The 19,055-nt window shown below is 44.8% G+C and overlaps 1 protein-coding gene across 1 annotated transcript; it reads right to left on the reverse strand.

Annotated features, from left to right (window-relative positions):
• Nucleotides 1–14,441: 14,441 nt before the first annotated feature.
• On the reverse strand, nt 14,442–16,875 carry LOC109745712 (protein CURLY FLAG LEAF 1). Its single transcript, XM_020304829.4, has 2 exons — nt 16,473–16,875; nt 14,442–15,189 (listed from the first exon to the last, which is right to left on the reverse strand). The coding sequence occupies exons 1-2, from the start codon at nt 16,674–16,676 to the stop codon at nt 14,722–14,724; spliced, it is 672 nt and encodes a 223-aa protein (XP_020160418.1). The 5' UTR covers nt 16,677–16,875; the 3' UTR covers nt 14,442–14,721.
• Between the last annotated feature and the right edge of the window lie 2,180 nt (nt 16,876–19,055).

A 19,055-nucleotide genomic window follows, 5' to 3' on the forward strand; every position in this document is an offset into this window, starting at 1 on the left:
CTGAGATTGCAATCTGGATATTGCGAATATAAGATGAAAGCTTTATTGATCAAGGTGGGGTTCTGTGACGCCTTTGTCTGGTCGTTGAACACAAACGAAGTACGCGAAGTTGCAGCTATGGCGAACTTTTAATCTAAACAAAACCCAAAGTCTAAACGACGCCCTAAGGGCTGTATATATGGAGGAAGAGGGGGGAATTTCGTGGCCCTTGGGGAAGGGGCCGAACCAACCCTATCTCTTGTTTCCCCACACATACGGACTCTAAAAATAGCCTATACTCAAGTATTTTGAAATTACATGGGCCTGCCCCAATAATAAGGTGACGCAGCACCTAGAATAGCCTCTGGACGAAAGTTATGAAGTAGCATCTTGTATATTTCGTCCAAGGCTTCATGCACGCATTATGGTGGCTTCAATGTCCTGAAATCATCACTTGTAACTCCGTTCTTGTCCCCCATGCGCATGCCATCATCTCCATGCTTGTCTTGCTCCAATGTTCATCCTTCTCAAAGCTAGGCCCTTCATTTGTAAGCAAAACAAATGTATCCAATTTAGGCAGCATCATATTCTCATGAACATTAGAATCATTACCAAGAAACGAAAGTACCTGGTAATTTAATTGGTGTGCGCGAGCTCTAGTAATTGGTCCAGTATGTATAGCAGCAGGGGCTGTGGGTGTAACAATGGTATTGATGTCCTCATCATCCTCCCCTTCTTGAAATGAAGTCGTCCTCGACGGAAGCTCATCTCCCTCACCCAAATAAGGCTTCAAATCTGCAATGTTAAAAGTGGGACTAACCCCAAAATCTGCAGGCAGGTCAAGTTTATATGCATTATCATTTATTTTCTCTAACACCTTAAAAGGACCATCAGCACGTGGCATTAGCTTTGATTTGCGCAAATTAGGAAATCTATCCTTACGCAAATGTAACCAAACAAGATCTCCAGGTGCAAACACAACATGTTTTCTACCCTTATCTCCAGCAAGTTTATATTTAGCATTCATACGCTCAATGTTTTCCTTAGTTAACTCTTACATTTTTAAGATCAATTCAGCACGTTGTTTAGCATCAAAATTAACCTTCTCCGAAGATGGAAGAGGCAACAAATCAATAGGTGCACGAGGTAGGAAACCATACACAATTTCAAAAGGGCACATCTTAGTAGTAGAATGCAATGAACGATTATAAGCAAACTCAATATGAGGCAAGAATTCTTCCCACATTTTCTTATTATTCTTCAAAACAGCCCTAAGCAGAGTAGACAATGTTCTATTGACTACTTCAGTTTGTCCATCAGTTTGGGGGTGAAAAGTAGTACTAAAAAGAAGTTTAGCCCCCAACTTAGCCCATAAACATCTCCAAAAGTGGCTAAGAAATTTAGTATCACGATCTGAAACAATAGTATTTGGCACACCATGCAAACGAATAATTTCACGGAAGAACAAATCAGCAACATTAACAGCATCATCGCTTTTATGACATGGTATAAAGTGTGCCATTTTTGAGAATCTATCCACGACAACAAATATGCTACCCCTCCCCTTCTTTGTTCGAGGTAAACCTAAAACAAAGTCCATAGATATATCCTCCCAAGGAACACTAGGTACAGGCAAAGGCATATATAAACCATGAGGATTGAGTCGTGACTTAGCTTTTTGACATGTAGTGCAGCGAGCAACAAAACTCTCAACATCCCGTCTCATCTTTGGCCAAAAGAAATGTGTAGCAAGTACATCCTCCGTCTTCTTCACGCCAAAGTGTCCCATTAATCCTCCTCCATGCGCCTCCTGCAACAACAAAAGACGAAGAGAGCTAGCTGGAATGCATAGTTTGTTAGCACGGAACACAAATCCATCATTAACGACAAACTTGTTCCAGGTTCTTCCTTCTTTACAATTCTGCAAAACATCTTTAAAATCAGCATCATGCACATATTGATCTTTGATGGTCTCCAAACCAAATATTTTGAAGTCAAGTTGTGAAAGCATAGTATAGCGACGAGACAATGCATCAGCAATAACATTTTCTTTACCCTTCTTGTGTTTAATGACATAAGGGAAAGTTTCAATGAATTCAACCCATTTAGCATGTCTACGATTCAGTTTAGCTTGACTTTTAATATGTTTCAAAGATTCATGATCAGAATGTATAACAAATTCTTTGGGCCATAAATAATGTTGCCATGTTTATAAAGTCCGAACAAGAGCATATAGTTCTTTATCATAAGTAGAATAATTCAGACTAGGGCCACTCAATTTTTCAGAAAAGTATGCAACAGGTTTACCATCTTGTAATAACACACCTCCTAATCCAATTCCACTAGCATCACATTCAAGCTCAAAAGTCTTATTAAAATCAGGAAGTTGGAGTAAAGGAGCATGTGTCAACTTATCTTTCAATACCGTGAAGGCTTCTTCCTGTGCGGTACCCCAAACAAAAGGCACATCCTTCTTTGTAAGCTCGTTGAGAGGTGCAGCAATGGTGCTAAAATCTCTCACAAAACGCCTATAGAAACCAGCGAGTCCAAGAAAACTCCGCACTTGTGTGACCGTTTTGGGCTGCGGCCAACTCTCAATAGCTTCAGTCTTGGCTTTATCAACTTGAATTCCCTGTGGAGTAACAACATAGCCAAGAAAAGATACTCGGTCGGTGCAAAAGGTGCACTTCCCAATGTTACCAAACAAACGTGCATCACGTAGAGCAATAAAAACAGCACGTAAATGTTCCAAATGTTCTTCCAAAGATTTGCTATAAATCAGTATATCATCAAAATAGACTACCACAAATCGTCCAATGAAAGCACATAAAACTTCGTTCATTAGTCTCATGAAAGTACTAGGTGCATTAGTTAACCCAAAAGGCATGACTAACCACTCATATAAACCAAACTTAGTTTTAAATGTAGTTTTCCATTCATCTCCCAATTTCATACGAATTTGATGGTATCCACTACGCAAATCAACTTTGGAGAATATTGTAGAGCCACTCAATTCATCAAGCATATCATCTAGCCTAGGAATAGGATGACGATAACGAATAGTAATATTATTAATGCCTCTACAATCAACACACATACGCGATGTACCATCCTTTTTAGGCACTAGTATAATAGGAACAGCACAAGGACTAAGAGATTCGCGTATATAACCTTTGTCGAGCAGCTCCTGTACTTGACGCATAATCTCCTTCGTCTCCTCTGGATTGGTACGGTAGGGTGCACGGTTGGGTAGCGATGCACCGGGAATTAAGTCAATTTGATGCTCAATCCCTCGAATAGGTGGTAATCCCGGTGGCACGTCTTGTGGGAAGACGTCAGCCAACTCCTGCAAAATGTTAGTGACAGCAGGGGGCAAAGAGGAAGGCATGTCCTCGAATGAAAATAATGCCTCTTTGCACACAAAAGCATAGCAAACAGATTTGCTGAAATCTAGCTCATCAATATCAGATTTTGTGGCAAGTAAACATGCACTTTTCAATTTAATTTCAGAAACAACACTAGATGGTTTATTATTAGGTTTCATTTGTTGCTCAAATTCTTTTGCCATAATCTGATTTTCACTATTAATTTTCTCCTGTTTTGCTTTATTAGCTCTATTAATGTCATCTTTGAAAATGGAATCAGGAGTCATAGGAAGCAAAGTAATATTTTTATCCTTATGAACAAGAGTATACTGATTGTTTCTACCATGGTGTACAGAATTTTTATCAAATTGCCATGGTCTACCAAGTAATAAGGAACATGCTTGCATGGGTACCACATCACAATCAACATAATCAGCATATGTAGAGATACTAAAATGCACATGAACAGTACGTGTTACCTTAACCTTGCCGCTGTTGTTGAACCATTGGATGTAGTAAGGATGTGGATGTGGTCTTGTGGTGAGAGATAGTTTCTCCACCATCTCCATGCTAGCCAAGTTGTTACAGCTCCCTCCATCTATGATGACGCGAACAGAACGTTCCTTCACAACTCCCTTTGTATGGAACAAATTATGCCTCTGATTTTGCTCTGCTTGTGTGACCTGCACACTCAAAACACGTTGAGCAACTAAACATTCATACCTGTCAGCGTCTTCAGGAGCCATGTATTGCGTCTCATTTTCAGAATCATCTTCACCATGTTCTTCACGTGTAATAAGAGCCAAAGTCTCCTCATCATAGTCACTAGCGGACTCATACCCACCATCCTCAGTAGCAATCATTACACGCTGAGATTTGCATTCTCTCGCATAATGTCCTCTTCCCTTACAACGGCGACAAATAATATCACTTGTGTGCCCTGTCGATGCCATGGAAGAAGAAGAGCTCTATGCAGGCCCGACAGATGCGCTCTTGGCAGATAGTGGTGGTTGTGCCTGCTTTCTTGTATCACGGCTGGAGGTGGAACCTGATGGAGGTGCTGGTGCAGTGGAAGTAGAAGATGCACGCGGTGTCCATGATGAAGGTCGACCTGCAGAAAAGTTAGTTCGCGCCAATGGCTGTCGATCCTGCACTTCACGTTCAGCTTTACAAGCAAGATGGAATAAACGAGTGATATTATTATAATCCTTATACTCTAGAATGGTCTGAATCTCTTTATTTAATCCACCCATAAAACGTGCAAGCATAGCTTCATTCTCCTCAACAATACCACATCTAATCATGCCAGTTTGTAATTCCTGATAGTATTCTTCTACAGAATTTTTCCCTTGTCTTAAGCGCTGCAATTTTTGAAGTAATTCACGTTGATAATATGGTGGAACCCAACGAGTACGCATAGTAGTTTTCAAAGCAGCCCAAGTAGCTGGAACAGGATATAATCTACAATGTTCAGACCACCAAACACATGCAAAGCTAGTGAAAGCACAAACAGCAGCAGGAACACGTCTCTCCTCAGGATATTGTAAACATGTAAATCGTTGTTCAGTTTCTAACTCCCAAGTAAGATATATATCAGGAACATATCTACCCTCAAATGGTGGAATATTCAATTTCAGTTTAGGGAGATGGTCATGATCTCGTACCTGAGGTGGTGGTGCCGGCCTACCGTTGTGAATATATACCTGAGGTCGACCTGCCGGTGGTGGTGCTGGTGGCTGCACGTAGTTCTGATTTTGATCAACCTCATCCTCATAATCGCCCGCATAATCGTCATCCTCCTCAGCCGCCGCAGTAGCAGGAGCCAAAGAAGCATCAACAGTAGGTGCAGCGGCACCCGAATTTTGACCAGTCTCAATTGGAACGCGCTTTGCTCGTCCCACTTGATTTGGAAGGCAGCGTTGGAGATGTGGTTGTCGTTGTAGAGGTGCGACATATGCAGCCGGTGGTGGTTGGGGAAGACGCTTGAGTAATTCAGTAAACTTGTTATCCAGCTTTGTTTCGAACGACTTCTCCACGACATCTATCTTCTCCATAGCCTCTTCAAATCTGTTTAGCACATCTCCCACCTGGCCACTCATCATTTGCTGAAATTTATCATGCAACTCCTTGTTCGTCATGTTCTCCCAATCAGTCTCATCGGCTTGTGATCCTGCCATGGTTAGCAGCAATAGAAACACAAAAGAATATGATCCTACAGACTACTAGGAAGTAGTGGTGATGGTGGTGTGATACAAATCCTTCAAGCGAATCTCAAATTCTTACCAGTTCTTACCCAGCAGCAGGTGGTGATCGGCAACCGTTGTAGTCAAAACTCTTAAAGCTTGGATAGAGCGATTACCAGGGAGAGTCAAACGCACGATGTAGATGTATGTGGAGCTGGGAAGGCTTATAATATGGTAGCAAAAATGGTCAGCAATAAGGTTAGCAGCAATAGAAACACAAAAGAATATGATCCTACAGACTACTAGGAAGTAGTGGTGATGGTGGTGTGATACAAATCCTTCAAGCGAATCTCAAATTCTTACCAGTTCTTACCCAGCAGCAGGTGGTGATCGGCAACCGTTGTAGTCAAAACTCTCAAAGCTTGGATAGAGCGATTACCAGGGAGAGTCAAACGCACGATGTAGATGTATGTGGAGCTGGGAAGGCTTATAATATGGTAGCAAAAATGGTCAGCAATAATCAATTCAGAGATGCAAAGTTGAATAAACGCTCAACGACGGTACTGTGCTGGTCTTAGGCTAGACCGTGCTATAGACGCGAGCCTAGAACACTAACAAAATCACGGCGCTGCACGTAAACAAGGGAAAAGCACACTCTGGAATTATTTTTTGCTCTTTTTTTTCGCGCTCTTTTTTTTCTTTTTTTTGCGCTCTTTTTTTTGCAAAAAATCACTATAATGGCGAGTGTCTCAAAACTCTTCCCAGGTCCAACTGACAGGATAGGCACAAAAAAATTTGACTATTTTTTTCGGAAATCAGGGCAGCGACGACGAAAAAGTGCGACAAAAAATCACTATGATGGCGAGTGTCTCAAAAGACTCCCCGGGACCTAAAAATAGGATAGGGAAAAAATATTTTTGGTCGCCGAAATTTTGGCCTAAAAACTGCCCGGGGGTCTCCAGACTCTTTTTTTTCGAGACCTACTCAGGCAAGGAAACACGAAACGGAAAATAGATGGATCTCTAAAACAAACTGAATATGAAAAGAACTCGGATTGGTGGTGGATATATGGTGGTAGGATATAGCAGCGGTGGTGGTATATGGATACGGATCGGTGGTGGTATATGGATACAGATTGGTGGTGGTATATGGATACGGATTCAGAGCGGTGGCGGATAAGCAATGGTGGTAGATGGCAAGGCGATGATGATGGTGCGGCGGCGGCGTGACAACTTATGACCAGAACTCGAAACTCTAAAAGACTAGACTCTAAGACCAGCAACTTGACACGACGATGCAACCGCAAATTCAACAAAGCAAAAACCCTAAAAAGATTATGCAAAGGCTCAGATTGGTTCGGATATGATGAACTAACCCTAATTTTTTTTGTGGCTTTTTCGTGGACTGTAGGTATGAAGAACAGACTCGATCTAAACTACGAAAAACTGTAAAATCTCACCGAGCAACCTGGAAATCTGATACCACTTGATAGAGGCAAAGGTGTCCCGTCTTTCGATGAGATGATGGATATCACTTTGGTGGAAGTCAACTTTGACGATCCGACTACGAACGTGCGATGACGTCGCGCCTTAGCAATCGCTAAACCAACTCCGAGAGGTTATTGACCACGCCGGAGCACGATCAACCTGACCACGAGGGTCTGTTTCCTGCGAGCAAACGAAGAACAAGCAAGAAACTGAGATTGCAATCTGGATATTGCGAATATAAGATGAAAGCTTTATTGATCAAGGTGGGGTTTTGTGACGCCTTTGTGTGGTCGTTGAACACAAACGAAGTACGCGAAGTTGCAACTATGGCGAACTTTTAATCTAAACAAAACCCAAAGTCTAAACGACGCCCTAAGGGCTGTATATATGGAGGAAGAGGGGGGAATTTCATGGCCCTTGGGGAAGGGGTCCGAAACCAACCCTATCTCTTGTTTCCCCACACATACAGACTCTAAAAATAGCCTATACTCAAGTATTTCGAAATTACATGGGCCTGGCCCAATAATAAGGTGACGCGGCACCTAGAATAGCCTCTGGACGAAAGTTATGAAGTAGCATCTTGTATATTTCGTCCAAGGCTTCATGCACGCATTATGGTGGCTTCAATGTCCTGAAATCATCACTTGTAACTCCGTTCTTGTCCCCCATGCGCATGCCATCATCTCCATGCTTGTTCTTGCTCCAATGTTCATCCTTCTCAAAGCTAGGCCCTTCATTTGTAAGCAAAACAAATGTATCCAATTTAGGCAACATCATATTCTCATGAACATTAGAATCATTACCAAGAAACGAAAGTACCTGGTAATTTAATTGGCGTGCGCGAGCTCTAGTAATTGGTCCAGTATGTATAGCAGCAGGGGCTGTGGGTGTAACAATGGTATTGATGTCCTCATCACTTATCCAGGTCATGTTCCATAAAAAGAATTGTATCATCGGCATATTGCAGAACAAAGAGGCCACCATCCACAAGGTGGGGCACTACTCGTGCAATTTGACCGCCCTGCTTTGATAGAGGCGGAGGCGTCCTGATCTTTAGATGAGATGATAACTATCGATTTGGTGGAGACGACTTTGACGATCCGACTACAAACGTGCACGACGTTGCGCCTTAGCAATCGCTAAATCAATCTCCTAAGGTTACTGACGATGCCGGAAGCACGATCAGCCTGACCACGAAGGTCTATTTCTGCAAGAAATCAAAGAACGAGCAAGAATATGATAAAGCAATCTGAATATTGCGAATATATATGAAGTATCGATAAAGGTGGGGATATGTAAGCGGTCTTGGTCTGGTCGTTGGACACAAACGAAGTACACGAAGTTGCAATGGCTAACTTTTAACTAAACAAATCCCAAGGAAAAAGCTATTAGATGGATCTACTTATATAGGAGCAAGGGGTGGCGGCCAAGAAGGTGGGAGGACATCCCAAGGCATCCTAAAACCAACCCTAGGTCGTACAAGGCTCATGGGCCCAAGTGGAGGTGATGCAACACCTTTGGACTTGTTATTTGACTCGGATTCTGCTGCAGCGTCAGATTGTTTCGTCCATATCTCAACGCTCCAGACGAATTTAAAGGTGAATCCAATTGGCTTGGAAAGATAACAAAATCTACTTTCCAACAAAAAAAGAATCACCCAATTCGGAGTCCGTATGAAAAAGTTGTTGGCGTTTTGAGTCAGGTATGTCTGTGCAGTCCGAATCTGAATCCAGAACATGAGAGACTTGGACTCTATCTTCTCTTGGCCCAAAAGTGACGTGAGAGGACTTTTTGAACAGAACCTAAACTTATCCTTTTCCCTATCTTCATATGTGGATTGTACAAATGTCCCATACACCTGCAATTAGACAAAACACAAAAGTGTGTGAAGTATTTTTGTTCTGGATAACATAAATAGATTATTGAATAGTTTGCACTAGAAATCACCTGACAAATATGCATGTATGCAATATTTTTGGTCGTATCCAAGGTAGTCATGTCCTTATCATGCTTGGCACGATCAATCATAATAGACAACATGTCGGCCACGATGTTAAATAACATTGGAGACATGGAGTCACCCTGTCGTAGTCCTTTTTTTGTTTGAAAGTAATGGCCTATGCCATCATTGACTTTGACAGCCACACTACCTATAACAAAATTTTGGATCCACTGGCGCCATTTATCGGAGAATCCTTTCATTCTTAGGGCATGTTGAAGGAACGACCATTTGACCTTATCATAGGCTTTTTAGAAATCAGTCTTGAACACTACTCCACTCATGTGTTTACGGTGCATCTCATGAATGGTCTCATGTAGGATTACTACTCCATCGAGTATATTTCTACCTTGCATGGTCAGCAACCGTGTTGAGCCTATTAGTAGCCACTTTGGTGAAAATCTTGAAGCTGACATTAAAGAGACATATGGGTCTATATTGCTGGATTCGCCCAGCCTCCTTAATTTTCTACAACAACAATCTCGCCAAAGTTAAGCCTGAATAGATCAAGTCGGCCAGCATGAAGACAATTGAACAACTCCAATAGGTCAGTCTTGATGATATCCCAGAAATTCTGATAGAATTCTGCGGGGAAGCCATCAGGGCCTGGAGCTTTGTTATGCCCCATTTGAAACACCGCCGCTCTCACCTCCTCCTCACAGAAAGGTGCCTTGGGGATATCGTTCTCTTCTGCTGTGACTTGTGGAATATCATCTGCTTGGGTCTCGTCAAGGGTGAAGTTCCCTTCATCAGGTGCCCTAAAGAAAGATTTGTAGTATTTCGAGATATAACTGTTGAGCTCTGCCTGACCTTCGATCCGCCCCTCATCTTGTTGGAGACTGAATATACACTTCTTCCTATGCCGACCATTGGCGTCAAGTTGGAAGTATCATGTATTACTGTCTCCCTTCAAGATGAATTCGGCTTTGGATCTTTCGTAATATTTGATTTCCTCTTCTCGCAAAAGACGTGCAATCTTCTGATTGGATTGATTTTTCAATTCAATCTCTTGTTGTGACAAGATGCGAGTTTCTGCGATTTTATTGAGGTCATCAATAATGGTGGCGAGCCATTGCTTTTATTTTTTGTATATTCTATTGGTGTGTTTCTCCCATCCAGATAGGTATCGCCTTATGGCTCTTATTTTAAAGTTTCATCTCTGAATAGGTGTGCGACCAATTGCGGATCTCTGCCATATATTCTTGATTATGTCTCCAAAGCCATCTCGGTGCAACCATCCCAATTCAAACATCCAAGGGCGGCGAGCGGATGGGTTCGTAGAATTAGAATAAAAATGATGGGCGCATGATCCGATAGCGCCTCGTTACGCTCTAGGCCCTTACAGTTACCAGAGGAAATTTTATCTCCCATTCGGTATCCATGAGTACCCTGTCAAGCTTTTCGTATGTTGGCACAGAATGGTTATTGGCCCAAGTGAATTGTCGGCCAGGCAAACTAGCTTCTCGGAGATTCAAAGTGTCAATTACAACATTGAACAGAAAAGGCCAGTGAGTGTCAAAGTGGTCATTATTTTTCTCTTCCTGGTACCTAAGGATATTAAAGTCCCATCCAATAAGCATTGCATGTGGGCTATCCTTAGCTAGGTTCACCAATTCCCAAAGAAAAGCGGATTTATGCTCATCTTGGGCAGCCCATAGCCTGCAACCAGACTCCATGTAAAATTATCAACTCTATTTCAGAGGTGGAATTTCATGTGAAAGTCACCAGTCGAAAAGGCTAACAAGTCCATGGTTGCGGTTTGTATCCCAAGTAAGATTCCTCCAGACGTTCCACATGCTGGTAGACTATGCCATGTGAAGTCGAAGCCACCTGATAAGTGGTCTAGGACATGTGCACGGAAGTCACATTTACCAGCCTCGAAAATTGCCACGAAATCCAACCCATGTTCTCGCACACAAATCACCGATGTGTTTATGTTTAGCCAAGTCTGAAAGACCTCTGCTATTCCAAAACATGCCTCTCATGTGGAAACTCGGGTAGGGGTGGATTTCTTCACCTTCTTGGGCGGGTTTTTTCTCTTTTTGATAGAGGCGAGGGTGTCCCGATCTTTCGATGAGATGATAACTATCGATTTGGTGGAGATGACTTTGACGATCTGACTACAACGTGCACCATGTTGCGCCTTAGCAATCGCTAAACCAACTCCGAGAGGTTATTGACCACGCTGGAGCACGATCAACCTGGCCACGAAGGTCTATTCCTGCAAGCAATCGAAGAACAAGCAAGAATATGATAAAGCAATCTGAATATTGCGAATATAGATGAAGTATTGATAAAGGTGGGGATCCGGAAGCGGTCTTGGTCTGGTCGTTGGACACAAATGAAGTACACGAAGTTGCAATGGCTAACTTTTAACTAAACAAATCCCAAGGAAAAAGCTACTACATGGATCTACTTATATAGGAGCAAGGGGTGGCGGTCAAGGAGGTGGGAGCACGTCCCAAGGCAGCCTAAACGAACCCTAGGTCGTACAAGGCTCATGGCCCAAGTGGAGGTGATGCAACACCTTTGGACTTGTTGGTTGACTCGGATTCTACTGCAGCGTCAGATTGTTTCGTCCATATCTCAACGCTCCGGTCGAATTTAAAGGTGAATCCAATTGGGTTGGAAAGAGGACGAAATCTATTTTCCAACAAAAAAACAATCCCCCAATTCGGAGTCCGTATGAAAAAGTTGTTGGCGTTTTAAGTTAGGTATATCTGTGCAGTCCGAATCTGAACCCAGAACGTGATAGACTTGGACTCTATCTTCTCTTGGCCCAAAAGTGACGTGAAAGGACTTTTTGAATAGAACCTAAACTTCTCCTTTTGCCTTATCTTCATATGTGGATTGTACAAATGTTCCATACACCTGCAATTAGACAAAACACAAAAGTGTGTGAAGTATTTTTGTTCTGGATAACATAAATAGATTATTGAATAGTTTGCACTAGAGATCACCTGACAAATATGCATGTATGCAATATTTTTGGTCGTATCCAAGGTAGTCATGTCCTCGTCACTTTTTTGAGAAATGGGATTTAGATTTACGCGAAGACGCAGTGAAGTCACAAAACATTGACCCGGGTCTTGCATCATCCAATCCTACCTCAGTAACCACTCCAACGCTTAATAAATCAAACCCCTAGCAGTTTAATAAAATCAAACCGCTATGTTTCTTATTTAGCCACAGCCGCTCAGTTTTCTTGATTTTCGATCGTCCGCCGCTTAAGCCCCACAACACACACCCGTAGCCAATCGTGCCGCGCCAGGTGGCACGTCATGCAGCAGTAGTGGCAATGTATCGCTTTAATAAACGATGCCATGGCAGAGGTTTTCTTCTATAGATTTTCTTCAAAGTTTCTTATTAGTATATCTTTAGTTCTACAAATCCAATCGCATTGATTCTTTTTCCTACTGATTCATATTGATCCCATCTATCCAGTAGACCCAGAAAATAATATTTTTGAAACTTTGAAATTTGAAGTTAACTAGTTTCAAGTTTAAATTTAATTAGGCCATAACTTTCAATCCATAACCCCGATTGATTTGATTCTTTTTGCAAATTGAAGCTCTTCACATCTATTTTCTTTTGGGATCATGGTCACATAAATTACCTACTGTTAAAACATGTTTCTGTCTAGAAGCTTGGTTTGGATCTTTTTGGAGTTTTTGCATAATTCTAGTCTTTGCTTTTGTTTTGGATCTTTGATTGCTTATGTTTGTGCTATTGTTTGCTTACGCTAGATTGTTTGGAGTGCGAGACTAGGTACTATCAATTTTAGAGTTCAAGAATCATCATCAAGACAAGTTCACACTTTGATCATACTTTTACATACCCATGTTTTTGATATGCACTTAGTCTCACTTAATACTATACATGGTTGGAATAAGTTGTGGGTATGCTTTCTAGATCATTGAGGTGGGAACCTATGAACCTTGAAACACCTCGGGAATCATTATTATAGTTATTTGCTTAGCATTTCTATTGTACACGGGGTGGTATTCCTGAATCATGAAAGTTGTTAAGAGAGTAGTAAGCTTACGTGTGCGGACACAAGCTATTATTGGCTCTGGCTTAGTTGAGTAGTTTGTGGGAACCATTCCAGGTAGGCTAGCAGATGTAAAGGAATGTAGGTGTGTCGGCCTATCCATGGTTAAGGGGTAACATATCTCAAAGACTTTGTCTCGATATTCCGGTTCTCAAACATCAGGCAGTGTGAGGACTACAAAGGAGGTGATTGAGTCTTGTGGGGAAATTTGCACAAACCTCCCTAGAGTGTAAAACTAATCGATTAGTCGTGTCCCCGGTTACGAACAACTTGAGCATCTAGAAGTGAAATTATTGAGTGATCTCATCATTTTTAATGAATTGGGTCATAAATAAATTTGGTTTCGGATTGAGCAGAAGGAACCATCACAATAATGACATGAACTTGTAGCAATAATTTAATTAATTTGATATAGGACAAAATTAGCTTTGTTCAAAAACTTGAAACTTAGAGCCTTCCACCAGCCAGATTGTATGTAGAGATAAAAATTATCATTTTTATTCCAGGGTGTGATATTGCCAGCATATTCCATGTGCTGACCTACACGGCAGCAACTTATCATGTTTCAGATTATTCCGACGAAGAGTAATGTGCGATAGGTCGTTGTTCTACACTCAATTCTACCAGTGGAGTTGATGGACCCATTATTCTTCTATGCTTCCGTAGTATCTCGATTTAGATGACCTTCAACCATATTTATGTAATAAATACTCAATTTGTGGATTTCTGATGTAATAAAGTGTGTGATTGAACTCTGTTATTTATCAAGTATTGTGTGTGCTAGCAAGCCGATTCATGTAATAGCACTTAAGCACAAAGACTTCGATCCATTTGGGCCGGGTCGCCAGAATCTCCCTTCTTTCGACATGAACTTCATAATGTTGTATGATGTCTAAAAGTTCTGAATCGCCAAAAAATCTAGAAATAAATATAATAATATAGCCAAATTGCCAAGTAAGCACTGCACCAACTAGCAACTAGTTGATACTGTGCGAGTTGAACCTAGCTCAGATAATTAGGTTTCTTGTGTTGAAACCAACCTACCAAGTTTCACGCCGTGGACTTGCCGGTAGTGCTCATATTTTTCTAAATTTATTTCAGCCGATGATGCTCGTTCAATGTGAGGGGACGTTCTCGTCAACTACAAAGGCACTTGGGGTGACTTCGTTAATCTTATGATGTTACGCCGACTCAATATCTCGATGGTGTTCAAAGGGATAGGGTGTGCGTGCATTCATAGGATGCATGTATGCGAGCATCCGTGTTTGTAGTTTTTACTATGTTATAAAAAAAACTACAAACTTTGTGTGCATGCCATGGTCTTTTGCTCCCTTTCAATATTTTATAAAATAATAAAATGCTAACCCAACAACGGTATTTAATTGGAGCACAAATGTTCACTCTTGAAATGGAAGGACGGAAGGTTAGTCTCTGTCGTCGAGTCCCACGAGGACATAGAGAAAGCAATGACATGGGTCTCTTTCCTTCCCTTGTCCCGTACATTGGCACACAAGCACAGGAACCAGGAATCAGTGGCAACGATTTGGGGACCTCCTCGCACAAAACCCTGTCTTCGGTAGTCCATGACAGCCACGAAATTGCACCACGCCTCGCAAGTAGTGACTCACGGGGGACCAGGTGGTAGCAGGCTGGCAGCTCAGGCGTAAGAGGCTCCGAGGTGGAGGAGGCCGGAGCTGCCGCACTTGGGGCATAGGCCGACGCTCTTGGGCACCATGAAGTACATGAAACACGCCCTGCACCCGACCGCAACGAGCACGTGGCTGGTGGCGTGCCCACTGTCGCTGGAGGCGGGCTCGTTACTGGGGAAGAAAGACGAGAGCACGGACGAGACGCCGGAGCTCCGGCTGCTGCTGCTGCTGCTCTCCTCGTCGTCACCGTAGCCTTCACTATAGCCGTCGCTGTCATCATAGCCGTAGCCATAGCCGCCGGTGACGCTGGACGCCGCGGAGGTGTAGCCAGAGCTGGACGACGAAGTGAAGGCTGCGCGGTGTGAAGTGAAACAGGTGGACCGCGGCGTCGACAAGGCGGAGCAAAGCGACGGCGTGCGAGGGTCGATAGTCGTCCGGGTGCCGTCCTCCCAGTTGATGTAGTACACTTGCCCCGTCTGCATCAGATCATTAGGAAAAAAAGGTAGCAAGTTCAATAGATTCCCAGTAGCATCTAGGTGTTGAGAAAAATCGTGGGAAAAAAAATAGATGTTGAGAAAAATCAACTAAAAATAGAAATGAGGAGATGTTGCAAAAAAACTTTCAAAATGTATGTACATCTTGATTTGAGATAGGCCATGAACACAATGTTGGATTACCAAGCAAAAGGAAAATGTTTGACAACTAGAACCGATGGACATCAATACAGGGGCAGAGCAATGTGGAATAGAAATGCTGGATCAGATGAAATGTGCTCTATGCAACTCGTGACCTCGCAGGGAATATATGCAAGATTCTCTTCGGTCAGTGTGTGACAGTTGTGGTGGTTTTTAGCTTGGAAAAAAACAGAGATGGGTGCGGAGAGAATCAAAATGAAGAGGAGCGAGTGCGGAGAGTATTTGTGTAGTGTAATAAGAAAATAAAATGAGAAAACCCGCAACATATTTTTTTTCTCTAGGATTCGGAAATCGAACGGTGAAGATTCAGGCTACATCGCACCTCCTTTTTAACTAACTTTTTCAAGTCACTAGTTTGTTGGAAGCAGGGTGGCATCTATCCTAGTTCCTCTATCCTAGGGCAATAAAGATCCTCACAACTACGGTGATAATCGACATGGCTGTGGTCCAGAAGAAACCTATGGCGAAATCTAGCTTTACAAAGAGAGGGACACAGAGCAAAAAGGAATGGATCCACACAGATATGTCAGGATTTACAAGACAAACGCAGATCTGATGGCGCACTAGGATATTAGTAGTATTTCAAGAAGAGAAAACAGCAGCATAGCAATGGGGGAGAACAAGTTGGCATCCAGCGGAAAGGGTCGAGCCTTTCTGAAGCTGGAAAGAAATCACAAGGAGACGGATCAAATAATCAAAATGAAATTTTGCAAGAGAAAAGAGTTGCCGGCTAGGAACAGATTATGCAAGAGTCCAATAACAAGAGAACAAAAGAGGGGGCCAAAAGTGGAGGCGATTAATGAAGCTCAATCCGTCTCAAGTGTTCAGCCGCTTTGGCCATTAAATGATGCGAATGATTGACCCATCGAATCCGGGCCTCAAAACTACTAAGTACAGACACCCAACTACCTCGTAAGCCGCTTGTCATTTATGTCCAAATGATTGGGAGAGCGCACACGCCCATGCACGCACGCGCACGGGGGCGCACGGCCATCGATCCCTCCGATTCGGATGTTGTGAAGGGGAACAAATGACGGAATGTATAGATGGGGACGTGTGCGTACCCGGATGTCGAGGCACTGCTGCCAGTGGTAGGGCAGGGCGACGTCGGAGTTGAGCTCGACGGTGACGCCCTCGCTGTCGTTGCTGCCCTCAGCGCCCCTGGCGTGGCCGTGGCGGTGGCGCCGGCCCGGCCGCCGGCCGCCGCCGTTGAGGGAGCAGCTGCGCAGCGAAGAGGCGATCATCTCGATGTTGGGAGCGGTGGCCATCCAGAGCGGCGACAAGGAGCGAGGGGCCGGTGGCCTCTGCCTGCTGGATGGTGGGTGGAAATGGGGGAGGAAAGTGGAAAGGGAAAGAGGAATTTCTTGCTTCGCTTTTGGCCGTGGTGTTGTTGTGTTCGTCGCGTGGGGTATCCCGAGCGAGACCAGCGGGGTGGGCTGGCCAAAGTGCTGCAAGAGTGGCTCCTTTCCCTGGCTGGAGCCACAGTTATATGGCGGATGCTAGGCGTAAGCCGAATGATAAATGTGAGTTATCAGCCGTCTTGGTAATCATCCGATCATGCACATCGTAGCCGTCCGCTTGGTCTCACATTACCCGTCAACATCTTCCCTCTCACGCAACAGAGGCACCACCCATGCAGCGCCCGCTGTTGCGCTCCAAGCACAACTACCAGCTCGGCGACAACGGTTGGGACACCACCGAAGCTGCGATGCAATGACTGTCGGAGCTGCGATGCAACGGCCATCGACACCGCCGGAGCTGCCATGCAGCGGGCGTCTGAGTTCTGATGCAGTGAGCGTCGACGACGCGGCCAGAGCTGCGATGCAGCGGCCATCGGAGTTGCGATGCAGCGGGTGTCGACTTTGCCGGAGCTGTGAGACAGCGGTCATCGACGCCGCCAGAGCTGCAATGCAGCAGCCATCGGAGTTGCGATGCAGCGGGCGTCGACTCTGTCGGAGCTGTGAGGCAGCGGTCATCGACGCCATCGGAGCTGTGATGAGCCGGCCGCCAGAGCTGCGATGCAGCAGGCGCCAACGCCGGCAGAGTTGCAATGCAGCGGCCGTCGGAGCTGCGATGCGGCGGCCGCCAAAGCTGTGATGCAACGGCCGTCGACGTCGTCGGAGCTGCAATGCAGCGGCCACGACGCCGCCGGAGCTGCGATGCAACGGCTGTCGATGCCGCCGGAGTTGCGATGCACCGGGTGCCGGAGCTGCGATGCAGCGGGCGTCAACGCCGCCGGAGTTGCGATGCAGCAGGCATCGACATTGCCGAAGTTGCGATGCAGGATCGTCGATGTTGGGTTTGCGGCAGCTTGATTCCGCACGCTCGTCGGCACCTCGGGGTTGTTGGAACCTGGAACACAAGAGCGTCAGTAGTGGTCGTCGTCTGCCCCATGGAGCAGCTCGTGCGGGCTAGCAGCCGCCGAGCCACAGCCTAGCAGTGCCCGCGGCCAGAGCCGCTCGCCGGCGGAGCCTCCTCCTGCAGCATCGGAGCGGCGGGGTGGTGGGATCTCGCTACAAGGTGCAGCTGGGCGTCGCCTCCGGCCTCTTCGTGCACCCGGTGACATAGCTGCGTCTTGCTTTCTGACTTTGGTGAGATGGGGATGAGACCATAGGAAGAGAGGAAGAGGAAGGATCGAGAACAGGGGATAAGATTTCTACTGTGGGGAACAAAAGGCGCGTGAAGCGTGCGAGTGGTGAGGCCCACGCGGGACACGCGTCAGAAGAAGGAGGCGGCTTACGAGCTTGTACTATCAGCCGGTGGATCAGAAGAGTTTTCCCAGTTATATAGTCCAACGTGTTCTTGAAAAAAGTCATATGCTACTCAGGGTTTGTTTTGTGTGCTACCCTCCTTATCTTTTTTTAGGGATGTGCTACCCTTCTTATCAAAATTACGCCGATAACTGCCATAAGTGCGGGCTACCAGGGGGTCGTGCCGCACGACCCATCCGGTGTTTCACCAAGCCAGCCCGCACGGCCGCCGTTCGGACGAAGACCCCAACACCCGCACGTCCGCGCGACGACCTAACGGCCCACACATTCGGGCATGAACCCCGCTAGCCTGCCCGACCAACTAGCACCTGCCCCTCCCCACGAACTAGCGTGGGTCCCCCACGAGAGAGTCACCACCCAAAAAAACCTCACATAACCCTTCTTCCAACGCCCACCTCCTGATCGGCTCCTTTCCCCTGCCTCCATCCTATGGTTTCTCAAGTTGCCATGGTAACCGTAGCAAACCCTAACTCGATCTAGACGAAGAAGAACGACAACAAATTCATCAAGGTGTGTAATCACATGAATCTAGCCCTTCTCCTCTTCCCCCACGTTTCAATTTTTCCAACAAAACTTGCCATGCCTCACACCAAGGAATCCTTGATCCAAAATTGGATCTGTTAAACTGCCATGCCAACTATCTTAAATTCGAGCTGCATCTTTGGAACCTTGGAGTTGCCACCGATTTGATCTACTTGAAAGTCAGATCCAATGCAGTGAAAAACATGGGGGTTTGGGGGTGCCGGGACAGGGGAAAAGCAAAGTTTTTTCTCCAAAAGGGGATGTTTGGGAAAAATTGTCGAACATGTTTGCTGTAAGTTGCCACCCGATTATGTAAGTTGTTGCCGCCAAATGAACCTACAATAGTACTTGCAA

The sequence above is a fragment of the Aegilops tauschii genome, chromosome 6 (genome assembly GCF_002575655.3).
Source record: "Aegilops tauschii subsp. strangulata cultivar AL8/78 chromosome 6, Aet v6.0, whole genome shotgun sequence".
In the NCBI taxonomy this organism is placed as follows: Eukaryota; Viridiplantae; Streptophyta; class Magnoliopsida; order Poales; family Poaceae; genus Aegilops; species Aegilops tauschii.

Coding starts and splice junctions, on each gene's coding strand:
- LOC109745712 (XM_020304829.4), bottom strand. CDS start 16,676: ATGGCCACCGCTCCCAACATCGAGATGATCGCCTCTTCGCTGCGCAGC. Junction 15,190..16,472: donor AGCAGTGCCTCGACATCCGG/GTACGCACACGT, acceptor GATCTGATGCAG/ACGGGGCAAGTGTACTACAT.